The sequence below is a fragment of the Oncorhynchus mykiss genome, chromosome 1 (genome assembly GCF_057628025.1).
Source record: "Oncorhynchus mykiss isolate SJ-2025 chromosome 1, ASM5762802v1, whole genome shotgun sequence".
In the NCBI taxonomy this organism is placed as follows: Eukaryota; Metazoa; Chordata; class Actinopteri; order Salmoniformes; family Salmonidae; genus Oncorhynchus; species Oncorhynchus mykiss.
In genome coordinates, this window is record NC_143022.1 from 3891558 (window position 1) to 3904303 (window position 12746).

The 12746-nt window shown below is 38.8% G+C and overlaps 2 protein-coding genes across 3 annotated transcripts in view; both read right to left on the reverse strand.

Annotated features, from left to right (window-relative positions):
• Positions 1-563: 563 nt before the first annotated feature.
• Positions 564-8728, reverse strand: lsm2 (LSM2 homolog, U6 small nuclear RNA and mRNA degradation associated). The gene is made up of 5 exons (XM_036981414.2): positions 8634-8728; positions 8197-8264; positions 3302-3332; positions 3157-3216; positions 564-1200 (listed from the first exon to the last, which is right to left on the reverse strand). The coding sequence occupies exons 1-5, from the start codon at positions 8634-8636 to the stop codon at positions 1075-1077; spliced, it is 288 nt and encodes a 95-aa protein (XP_036837309.1). The 5' UTR covers positions 8637-8728; the 3' UTR covers positions 564-1074.
• A 2899-nt stretch (positions 8729-11627) lies between these two features.
• inpp5d (inositol polyphosphate-5-phosphatase D) overlaps positions 11628-12746 on the reverse strand; it is a 64286-nt gene continuing 63167 nt past the window's right edge. For both annotated transcript variants that reach the window (XR_005052360.2, XM_036981538.2), the window contains exon 27: positions 11628-12092. Coding sequence is in view for 1 of the 2 variants with exons in the window: in XM_036981538.2 (XP_036837433.2) it covers positions 12043-12092 (50 nt within the window). In the remaining variant the exon portion in view is untranslated. The remainder of the gene's footprint in view (positions 12093-12746) is intronic.

Sequence of the window (12746 nt, forward strand, 5' to 3'; positions counted from 1 at the left end):
CTTAATATAAGAAATATGACATTATTTATACTTTAAATTTTGATACTTAAGTATATTTAAAACCAAACACTTTTAGACTTTCACTCGAGTCATTTTCTATTAAAGTACATTATCTGTACTTTTACTCAAGTGTGACATTTGGGTTTATTCCACCTCTGGCTACTAGGTAGATGTTCCTGTTGCCCGGACACAGTAGTGCCTGGCAAGCGGGAGTGAAGGGTGCCGTTTCCCGGGTGGGGTTGTTGTTCATGCCCTCCCCATTGAGCCTACGTATCAAGGTGACATCTAGATGGTTTACAATATTAGTTATTTCGTGTGTAGGCTGCCATCCGACTTGAAATCAAATCAGGGGGAGGAGGGGGATCCCTAATAAACCCCAGGAAGAGTAGCTGCTGCCTTGGCAGGAACTAATATGGAGCCATAATGAACCCCAGGAAGAGTAGCTGCTACCTTGGCAGGAACTAATATGTATCCATAATAAATAAAAATAAAGACTGTATAAAATAATAAATAGAAACGTTAGTGACCATCCCTCAGGTGTATTGTATTCAAAACGATAAGAACAGGATTTAAACAAGGTTTATTTACACATCAAAAAGGGCGATGTAAATAATATGAGTCTTTACAAGCTCAAAACAGGTTTTTAGAAAGGAAAAGAAGAGCAGAGAATATTCTCCTCAGAAGGAGAACATATTCATTCTGGACACCGCTTCTCAAGGACATCAATAAAATAAAATTAAAAAAACAGGCAGAATCTGGTCGTTTCTGACATCAGCAAATAGTGGCGCCGTGTAGAACAGAGAAATGAAAGTATTGGAGGTCCGAATGTTTACAAAACAGGAGGGTAGCAAAGAGCTGGGAGACCTTAGTTGGCATTTGAGGTAAGTGACACTGAAGCACTGCAATACCAATGTGGCAAAATAGGGTCGACAAGGAACACATCAGGGGCTTCTATGCAAACAGATTTCATTTTGATACCCGAATGATTGTTTACAACCGAACTAAAAACCATCTCTGTCCATCTTTCAAACACCCCCCCCCCCCCCCCAGCCATGATGTCATTGTGTTAAAGCGTCATTGCTTCTGCTGCAGTGCCTCCTTGCGAGCAGCGTCCTGTAACAGCTGAGTGTCAACCTCATCTGCAGGCAGTTGGACGTATCGCACCACAGAGCCTCGGATGAAACAGTTCTTCACTGATAACTGGTGACAGAAGATAACAGAACAGGATTAGACAAACAGGCTGGATGGATCACTAGAGAGAGAGGGGGGGGGGGGGGGGGGGAACAACAGGCTGACTTGATCACTAGAGAGAGGAGGAGAAACAGGCTGAATTGATCACTAGAGAGAGAGAGGGGGGGGGGGAGAGGCTGAATTGATCACTTTAGAGAGAGGAGGAGAAACAACAGGAGAACAGTCAATAATCCCTTATTGATTTATTTCACAGCATCATCTGTTCTGAAGATGGTGATGTGAAGAGAGGAATTGGGGTATTACAGTACATCCAGTCAATGTCAGAAGCAGAGCTTTTAGTTAAGGGCTGGTTTCCTAGACACGGATTTAAGCCTAGACTACACCTTCTGAAATTATTCTGAACCCCCCTCAAAGTTTGTTACAGCCTTACTCGAAAATGTAATTTAATTTTTTTCCCACTATCTACACACACAACACCCATAATGACATCACAACACCCCATAATGACATCACAACACCCCATAATGACATCACAACACCCCATAATGACATCACAACACCCCATAATTACAACGTAAAAACAGGTGTAAAAATGTTCGCAAATGTATTAAAAAAAATAAAAAACAGAAATAACTTATTTACACAGTTCATGTCAGAGCTGAAAACAAGCCACGAGGTAGAAGGAATTGTCCGTAGAGCTCTGAGACAGGATTGTGTCGAGGCACAGATCTGGGGAAGGGTACCAAAAAAATTCTGCAGCATTGAAGGTCCCCAAGAACACAGTGACCTCCATCATTCTTAAATGGAAGAAGTTTGGAACCACCAAGTCTCTTCCTAGAGGCCGGATGCCCGGCCAAACTGAGCAATCAGGGGAGAAGGGCCTTGGTCAGGGAGGTGACCAAGAACCCAATGGTCACTCTGACAGAGCTCCTGAGTTCCTCTGTGGAGATGGGAGAACCTTCCAGAAGGACAACCATTCTACAACACTCCACCAATCATGCCTTTACGGTAGAGTGGCCAGACAGAAGCCACTCCTCAGTAAAAGGCACATGACAGCCCACTTGAAGTTTGCCAAAAGGTACCTAAAGGACTCTCAGACCATGAGAAACAAGATTCTCTGGTCTGATGAAACCAAGATTGAACTCTGTGGCCTGAATGCCAAGCGTCACGTCTGGAGGAAACCTGGCACCATCCCTACGGTGAAGCATGGTGGTGACAGCATCATGCTGTGGGGATGTTTTTCAGTGGATGGGACTGGGAGACTAATCAGGATTGAGGGAAAGATGAACAGAGCAAAGTACAGAGAGATCCTTGATGAAAACCTGCTCCAGAGCACTCAGGACCCCAGACTGGGTTGAAGGTTCACCTTCCAACAGGACAACTACCCTAAGCACACAGCCATGACAACACAGGAGTGGCTTTGGGACAAGTCTCTGAATGTCCTTGAGTGGCCCAGCCAGAGCCCGGAGTTGAACCCAATCTAACATCTCTGGAGAGACCTGAAAATAGCTGTGCAGCGACGCTCCCCATCCAACCTGACAGAGCTTGAGAGGATCTGCAGAGAAGAATGGGGAGAAACTCCCCAAATACAGGTGTGCCAAGCTTGTAGCGTCATACCCAAGAAGACTTGAGGCTGTAATTGCTGCCAAAGGTACTGAGTAAAGGGTCTGAATACTTATTTAAATGTAATCTGTTTAAAATTTGAATACATTTGCCAAAAAAAAAAACAAAAAAAAAATGTTTTGCTTTGTCATTATGGGGTGTTGTGATGTCATTATGGGGTATTGTGATGTCATTATGTGTAGATTGATGAGGGGAAAACAAAACAATTTAATAAATGTGTATAATAAAGGCTGTAACATAAAATGTGGAAAGTCAAGGGGTCTGAATTACTTACCCAATGCACTGTGAATATGTCTGGGAAACCAGCCCTATATTGTCCAATGTATGGACAGGACAACTCACCATATGTGGATACTTCTCTGGATCCGTGACACTGATGTCCGTCAGTTTAATGTTCAGGTACTGCAAGAGAAAGAACTACAGTGAGCACAACGTAGGCGCCCATTTAAAAGTGATGAATGTGGTTTGGGTTGTCTTCTAGTCTTACCTGATCAACCGAGTGAAGTGTTCCACAGATGCTGAAAATAGACAAAGATGTGTAACTTGCAAAATCAACATCTGTCATCTCAAGCTTTCAATTGTGAGGTTTTCAGTGCATGGGGGGGGCCTTCAGGTAAAAGACAAGGACATCCCACCCACATAGTGGACACCACCCACTTCATTCCAACGTTAACCAGGCTGTTGAATAGTGGGACCAAGGACACCGGGTTCTACAGTGGGACTCGCATATGCGCCTAAATATTGTTACTGTGCGACCTTGAAGTTTAATTTAGGAGCTCCTAGAAAAATGAAAGTTTCTAGCTTTATTAATACCTTAAAGAGCTTTCACTGTGCTCCTAAATGTCTTTGTCTACATCTTCTAGGTATGAAAACAAGTTCTCCCAGAGCCCTGTGGCGTGGGCTGACCTCGTGTCACCGGGACTACGGGAAAATGTGTACACTCAATTCTTTGTTTTATTTTAATTGCATGTATTATAACATATTGTGTATTTTGTGTGCTTCTCACAAAATTAATTTCCATAAAAAAATTGTATAGGGTGTTGTCTGCCTTCGTAGACAAAATTGATTTACACCCATCCTTTACAAAAACAACCCTCAGATGAAGGAAAGTGGATTAGCTAGCCAGCAGATCCGACACCTTACACTACAGGGTCGGACACCGCAGAGCAGACATGACGATAATTTAAGCCAACGGCCTGTCCGACCCCGTGGTGCAGCTGTAAGCAAGCGTTCAAGTGGGTCTCTGTTGTAGTAGAAAGAGGAGGAAGGGACGCGCTACTAAGGTACACAATAGTACATTTTGGTAGATAGAAGGTGCTCTTTGGTAAAAGGGGGTGAATTGGTCATCAAAAAGGAGGATCAAGGCACTCTTCATGTAATTAATTAAAATGCCTCTATTTGTATGGCATGTTCAATAGAATGGCCTGGCATGGCCTTCATCAGGGAGTACAACAAAAATTATACAATGTCCTCTTTTGAACAGCTTTTCCAATTAGCCCTAATTGGAAGAGGGAGTGGTTACACAATTGATTGGACAACACCTAGTAAGCAATACTATACACATTAAAAGGGTGAAATACTGTAGCTGTGTGATCATAAAAATACAACTCCAAACTAGAAGTATCAGGACACTTCTAACCTTAAATATAGTAAATGTAGTTCTAACCTTAAATATAGTAAATGTAGTTCTAACCTTAAATATAGTAAATGTAGTTCTAACCTTAAATATGGTAAATGTAGTTCTAACCTTAAATATAGTAAAGGTAGTTCTAACCTTAAATATGGTAAATGTAGTTCTAACCTTAAATATAGTAAATGTAGTTCTAACCTTAAATATGGTAAATGTAGTTCTAACCTTAAATATAGTAAATGTAGTTCTAACCTTAAATATGGTAAATGTAGTTATAACCTTAAATATAGTAAAGGTAGTTCTAACCTTAAATATGGTAAATGTAGTTCTAACCTTAAATATAGTAAATGTAGTTCTAACCTTAAATATAGTAAATGTAGTTCTAACCTTAAATATGGTAAATGTAGTTCTAACCTTAAATATAGTAAATGTAGTTCTAACCTTAAATATGGTAAATGTAGTTCTAACCTTAAATATGGTAAATGTAGTTCTAACCTTAAATATGGTAAATGTAGTTCTAACCTTAAATATAGTAAATGTAGTTCTAACCTTAAATATGGTAAATGTAGTTCTAACCTTAAATATGGTAAATGTAGTTCTAACCTTAAATATAGTAAAGGTAGTTCTAACCTTAAATATGGTAAATGTAGTTCTAACCTTAAATATAGTAAATGTAGTTCTAACCTTAAATATGGTAAATGTAGTTCTAACCTTAAATATAGTAAATGTAGTTCTAACCTTAAATATGGTAAATGTAGTTATAACCTTAAATATAGTAAATGTAGTTCTAACCTTAAATATGGTAAATGTAGTTATAACCTTAAATATAGTAAATGTAGTTCTAACCTTAAATATGGTAAATGTAGTTCTAACCTTAAATATAGTAAATGTAGTTCTAACCTTAAATATAGTAAATGTAGTTCTAACCTTAAATATAGTAAATGTAGTTCTAACCTTAAATATAGTAAATGTAGTTCTAACCTTAAATATGGTAAATGTAGTTCTAACCTTAAATATGGTAAATGTAGTTCTAACCTTAAATATGGTAAATGTAGTTCTAACCTTAAATATGGTAAAGGTAGTTCTAACCTTAAATATGGTAAAGGTAGTTCTAACCTTAAATATGGTAAATGTAGTTCTAACCTTAAATATGGTAAATGTAGTTCTAACCTTAAATATAGTAAATGTAGTTCTAACCTTAAATATAGTAAATGTAGTTCTAACCTTAAATATAGTAAATGTAGTTATAACCTTAAATATGGTAAAGGTAGTTCTAACCTTAAATATGGTAAATGTAGTTCTAACCTTAAATATGGTAAATGTAGTTCTAACCTTAAATATGGTAAATATAGTTCTAACCTTAAATATAGTAAATGTAGTTATAACCTTAAATATGGTAAAGGTAGTTCTAACCTTAAATATGGTAAATGTAGTTCTAACCTTAAATATGGTAAATGTAGTTCTAACCTTAAATATGGTAAATGTAGTTCTAACCTTAAATATAGTAAATGTAGTTCTAACCTTAAATATGGTAAATGTAGTTCTAACCTTAAATATGGTAAATGTAGTTCTAACCTTAAATATAGTAAATGTAGTTCTAACCTTAAATATAGTAAATGTAGTTCTAACCTTAAATATAGTAAATGTAGTTCTAACCTTAAATATAGTAAATGTAGTTCTAACCTTAAATATGGTAAATGTAGTTCTAACCTTAAATATGGTAAATGTAGTTATAACCTTAAATATAGTAAATGTAGTTCTAACCTTAAATATGGTAAATGTAGTTCTAACCTTAAATATGGTAAATGTAGTTCTAACCTTAAATATGGTAAATGTAGTTCTAACCTTAAATATGGTAAATGTAGTTATAACCTTAAATATAGTAAATGTAGTTCTAACCTTAAATATGGTAAAGGTAGTTCTAACCTTAAATATAGTAAAGGTAGTTCTAACCTTAAATATGGTAAAGGTAGTTCTAACCTTAAATATGGTAAAGGTAGTTCTAACCTTAAATATAGTAAATGTAGTTCTAACCTTAAATATAGTAAATGTAGTTCTAACCTTAAATATGGTAAAGGTAGTTCTAACCTTAAATATAGTAAAGGTAGTTCTAACCTTAAATATAGTAAATGTAGTTCTAACCTTAAATATAGTAAAGGTAGTTCTAACCTTAAATATGGTAAAGGTAGTTCTAACCTTAAATATGGTAAATGTAGTTCTAACCTTAAATATGGTAAATGTAGTTCTAACCTTAAATATGGTAAATGTAGTTCTAACCTTAAATATAGTAAAGGTAGTTCTAACCTTAAATATGGTAAATGTAGTTCTAACCTTAAATATAGTAAAGGTAGTTCTAACCTTAAATATGACTGGGATAGGTGTCAAGAATAAGAAAGCAATATATTCCATAGTACACTAGAACACAGCAAAACATGAACAACAGTCTAAACATAGCTGAGGGCAATTGAAGAGCTGTTCAAAAGAGGACATTGTATTCCTTTTTTTTTGCTCTCCCTGACGAAGGCCATGCAGTCGAAACACGTCGGTTTAAAAAAACACAACTTTGTTTCTATTGAACAAATAAAGGCATTTTAATCAATTATATGGAGAGTGCCTTGGTCCTCCTTTCTTTTCGGGTCTCTGTTGTTGTTGTGTTAGACCAGCTATTCCCAGAGGAGCAGAAAGAATAGCGGAAGCCCCAACATGCACTTCAAGGAGTCGTCACTAGTTGCCACAGCAACAGTCATAAACCCCATTTTTTTTTCTTTCAATTTCTCTTCTTAAATGTGACATTAAACCTAAAAACACACAGCTAAACTTAAATTAAGACCAAAAATAACATTTTGCATTGCCAATTTTGACTGTGGCAACTAGAGGAAACCACTTCAAGTGGCCAGGGTTCAGGTCTGGAAGCAGTCAATTTTTCCTACATTCTTGCTTTCTGTACTGCAGTTTAACTGACGTCAAGCCCAGAAAGACCATTTCCAGTGATCGCCTCATTGAGAAGACTGATTCGAAAATTGATGACACTTTTGTGCACAGAACATCCATTGAATTATTCAAATAATTGTAACGGAGGCTGATTTTATGGGTATTACGACACCACTGTGGGGCTCTATATGGTCCATGTATCTCTCTATTTGAAAATTACTCAAATGATGCTGCAAAACATTTCTTAAACAGACGCAAACTGAACAAAACGGGGAGGGACCTAAAAATAGAAGCCCTGTTTTCTTTCCCAATTATTTTATACCTCAATGAATGGACTCCTCGTTTGCTAAATTCAACGTATTATACATTACAGTCAGTTATTATCCATTTATCTTCATTACCACAATATACATGATCCCAATTCTTGCTCCAAGATTCCCGACAATTAGAATAAAAGAAAAACGGCAAAAGTAGATCGTACTGGGTTATTGGTACATTGAACCATGTCGGGCGCCATAGTTTTTTTTAAACGGTGTGTTAAAACATCTCTCTTTTGAGTTTCCAGATTCTCTCACGGCCACAGCGGCTGTTCGTTCATCTGCTGGAGGCTTCAACAACCACTCAGACTTCACCTAGCTGTTGTAGCATATATATATATATATATATATATATATATTTTAATAAAAAATACTTGTTTATTTTTTTGATCAAACGATTTCAGATTTTGTCTAACGAAAACGCGCTATAAAAAAAAAAGTTAAACGCGTTATTATAAAACAATGACGTTATGTGAATTCTGCCACTAACTACATAATACAAACCTCAAGTCATTTTTGAGCTCCACCACCACGTCCTTCCCCACCAGGGACTTGAAAAAGGAGTAGAAAAGCTGCAACACAGAAAAACACATTTAACCTTAACTAGCTACAGCGTTACGAATCATTGATAGCGTTAGTAGTCTGGCATTCCTTGCGCTAACTAGGAGACCAGGGCCGTAAACTTAATGATTTTTATGCAACAATTATTTATAGTAATTACCTAGCTAGCTAGGCTCAAATGTTTGCTAGCTGATAAACGACATGCTCATTCTTCAGACATGCTAGCTGGCCTGAAACCGGTCGTATATGTTTGACTTAACGTTATATAGATGCAGTTTTAACTATGCGAGTTAAATGATAACTATCAACATACTTTGTAACATCGTAAACGAGATAAAAACGATTACAATATAGCAAACTAAAGCACGCAAGATTGTCACCATTTTCAGTTTTCAGCGCTGCTTCCTCGTCTCAGGTTGATGATGTCACGACGATACCATTTGGTCGGTTTTAAAATACGTAATGATTGTGGAAGAAACATTTGTGATGCGCGCTGACATTTTCATTAATAAAATCTTATTTTACGCAATTTATTTTATTTTTCTCCTTATGTAATACATTTATGGACCGAGTAGGATAAGTAGGCTAATTAATGTACTTTGTATATCTTCTATGGAGTTACTAAAAGAAGGATAAATGATTTTTCTCCAATCCAATGACGTTGCCACGTGATTCTAAATATATCCACACTAATGCAATACTGTTAACATACCAGCAGGTGGTAGCATTTCAAACCAAATCAACTTGTATTTGTCACATGCGCGGAATACAACTAGTGTAGTAGACCTTACCTGTGAAATGCGGAATACAACTAGTGTAGTAGACCTTACCTATGAAATGCTTACTTACAAGCCTTTAACCAACAATGCAGTTCAAGAAATAGAGTTAAGAAAATATCTACTAAATAAACTAAAGTATATTTATATATTTTTTAATCAATAAAAAGTAACAAGAAAAGTACCTGTACCGAGTCAATGTGCAGGGGTGCAGGTTAGTCGAGGTCATTTGTAAAGTGAATATGCATAGGTAATAAACAGTGAGTAGCAGCAGTGTAAAAACAAAATCAATGTAAATAGTTTGGGTGGCCATTTGATTATATGTACAGCAGTCTAATGGCTTGGGGGTAGAAGCTGTTAAGGAGCCTTTTGGTCCTAGACTTGGTGCTCAGGTACCCATTGCTGTGCGGTAGCAGAGAGAACACCTGGGTGACTGGAGTCTTATTTTTTTAATATATATATATATATGTATTGTCAGGAGGCTTGGCCTCAGTGATGTACTGGGCCGTTCGCACTACCCTCTGTAGCGCCGAGCAGTTGCCATACCAGGCGGCGATGCAACCGGTCAGGATGCTCTCGATGGTGCAGCTGTAGAACTTTTTTGAGGATCTGGGGACCCCGTGCCAAATCTTTTCAGTCTCCTAAAAAATATATATAATGGATAGTTGGACACTGGGCTAGCTCTGTCATCATCTAGCTCTGTCATCATCTAGCTCTGTCTTTCTTCCTCTAGCTCTGTCTTCCTCTAGCTCTGTCTTTCTTCCTCTAGCTCTGTCTTCCTCTAGCTCTGTCTTCATCTAGCTCTGTCTTCCTCTAGCTCTGTCTGTCTTCCTCTAGCTCTGTCTTCATCTAGCTCTGTCTTCATCTAGCTCTGTCTTTCTTCCTCTAGCTCTGTCTTCATCTAGCTCTGTCTTTCTCTAGCTCTGTCTTTCTTCCTCTAGCTCTGTCTTCATCTAGCTCTGTCTTTCATCCTCTAGCTCTGTCTTCATCTAGCTCTGTCTTCATCTAGCTCTGTCTTCATCTAGCTCTGTCTTCATCTAGCTCTGTCTTCATCTAGCTCTGTCTTCTTCTAGCTCTGTCTTTCTTCCTCTAGCTCTGTCTTCATCTAGCTCTGTCTTCATCTAGCTCTGTCTTTCATCCTCTAGCTCTGTCTTCATCTAGCTCTGTCTTCATCTAGCTCTGTCTTCATCTAGCTCTGTCTTTCTTCCTCTAGCTCTGTCTTCATCTAGCTCTGTCTTCATCTAGCTCTGTCTTCATCTAGCTCTGTCTTTCTTCCTCTAGCTCTGTCTTCATCTAGCTCTGTCTTCATCTAGCTCTGTCTTCCTCTAGCTCTGTCTTCATCTAGCTCTGTCTTCATCTAGCTCTGTCTTCCTCTAGCTCTGTCTTTCTTCCTCTAGCTCTGTCTTCATCTAGCTCTGTCTTCGTCTAGCTCTGTCTTCCTCTAGCTCTGTCTTCATCTAGCTCTGTCTTCCTCTAGCTCTGTCTTTCTTCCTCTAGCTCTGTCTTCATCTAGCTCTGTCTTTCTTCCTCTAGCTCTGTCTTTCTTCCTCTAGCTCTGTCTTCATCTATCTCTGTCTTCATCTAGCTCTGTCTTCATCTAGCTCTGTCTTTCTTCCTCTAGCTCTGTCTTCCTCTAGCTCTGTCTTTCTTCCTCTAGCTCTGTCTTCATCTAGCTCTGTCTTCATCTAGCTCTGTCTTTCTTCCTCTAGCTCTGTCTTCATCTAGCTCTGTCTTCATCTAGCTTTGCCTTTCTTCCTCTAGCTCTGTCTTCCTCTAGCTCTGTCTTTCTTCCTCTAGCTCTGTCTTCATCTAGCTCTGTCTTTCTTCCTCTAGCTCTGTCTTCATCTAGCTCTGTCTTCATCTAGCTCTGTCTTTCTTCCTCTAGCTCTGTCTTCCTCTAGCTCTGTCTTTCTTCATCTAGCTCTGTCTTCCTCTAGCTCTGTCTTTCTTCCTCTATTTCTGTCTTCCTCTAGCTCTGTCTTCATCTAGCTCTGTCTGTCTTCATCTAGCTCTGTCTTCATCTAGCTCTGTCTTTCTTCCTCTAGCTCTGTCTTCATCTAGCTCTGTCTTCATCTAGCTCTGTCTTTCTTCATCTAGCTCTGTCTTTCTTCCTCTAGCTCTGTCTTCATCTAGCTCTGTCTTCATCTAGCTCTGTCTTCATCTAGCTCTGTCTTTCTTCCTCTAGCTCTGTCTTCATCTAGCTCTGTCTTCATCTAGCTCTGTCTTTCTTCCTCTAGCTCTGTCTTCCTCTAGCTCTGTCTTTCTTCCTCTAGCTCTGTCTTCTTCCAGCTCTGTCTTCATCTAGCTCTGTCTTCATCTAGCTCTGTCTTTCTTCCTCTAGCTCTGTCTTCCTCTAGCTCTGTCTTTCTTCCTCTAGCTCTGTCTTTCTTCCTCTAGCTCTGTCTTCCTCTAGCTCTGTCTTCATCTAGCTCTGTCTGTCTTCATCTAGCTCTGTCATCATCTAGCTCTGCCTTTCTTCCTCTAGCTCTGTCTTCATCTAGCTCTGTTTCGTAAAGTGAATAGTAACTGTGTGCAGATAGGCAGGCTCAAAGCAGATGTGATAAATGAATAATCAAATGAAATGGAGAGGCAGGTGAGTCTGATTCCTTTTAGTTTTAATAATAGTACTGATTTGACCAAACACCAGATACAAGGAACACACATTGAGATTGTTTTCAAAAGTCTTCAAAATGATTCCTGTAATCTAAAGAGTTCTTGTGGTGGTCAACGGCAACGGCAAAAACAGAACAATGATACTTTGTATAAGGAGGACTCTACAACAACAAAAAATCCACGAGACAAAAGAGGAGACATGAAGACAATTCCTAAAATGTCTTATGGACTTCCAGTAATATAGTCTAACGAAAATGGAAAAGGAACGACGAGTTTGTACAGAAACATGTTTTTGGGAGAGTGAGTGAGACGAGCCGTGGAGTGACTGGGTGAGACGTTGTATTGAGTTATCACCCCCATTTAACATCTAGTTTCCAACGTCTGGGACAGGAGCAGACAGTCATTTCACTGAACGGCCCATCTTCGAGGGTTGAGTTGTCTCATGAAGAGCTGGGGGGGGGGGGGGGGACAAGAGAAATGTTTTCAAATACAGAAAGAAAGGCCATGTTGGTTTTCATCAGCCTGTTGTGTTGACTATGTACAGTTTAATGTACACAACCTCTTCCTCTGCGGTATCTTTAGTTTAAAAACATGACCACAGAAGCTATTAGCAACTTGGTTGCCTGATATGTGAACAGAGGCTGGTTGCCTGATATGTGAACAGAGGCTGGTTGCCTGATATGTGAACAGAGGCTGGTTGCCTGATATGTGAACAGAGGCTGGTTGCCTGATATGTGAACAGAGGCTGGTTGCCTGATATGTGAACAGAGGCTGGTTGCCTGATATGTGAACAGAGGCTGATTGCCTGATATGTGAACAGAGGCTGGTTGCCTGATATGTGAACAGAGGCTGGTTGCCTGATATGTGAACAGAGGCTGATTGCCTGATATGTGAACAGAGGCTGGTTGCCTGATATGTGAACAGAGGCTGGTTGCCTGATATGTGAACAGAGGCTGATTGCCTGATATGTGAACAGAGGCTGGTTGCCTGATATGTGAACAGAGGCTGGTTGCCTGATATGTGAACAGAGGCTGGTTGCCTGATATGTGAACAGAGGCTGGTTACCTGATATGTGAACAGAGGCTGGTTGCCTGATATGTGAAC

Coding starts and splice junctions, on each gene's coding strand:
- lsm2 (XM_036981414.2), bottom strand. Junction 3,217..3,301: donor CACTTCACTCGGTTGATCAG/GTAAGACTAGAA, acceptor TTTCTCTTGCAG/TACCTGAACATTAAACTGAC. Junction 1,201..3,156: donor CAGAGAAGTATCCACATATG/GTGAGTTGTCCT, acceptor TTCTGTCACCAG/TTATCAGTGAAGAACTGTTT.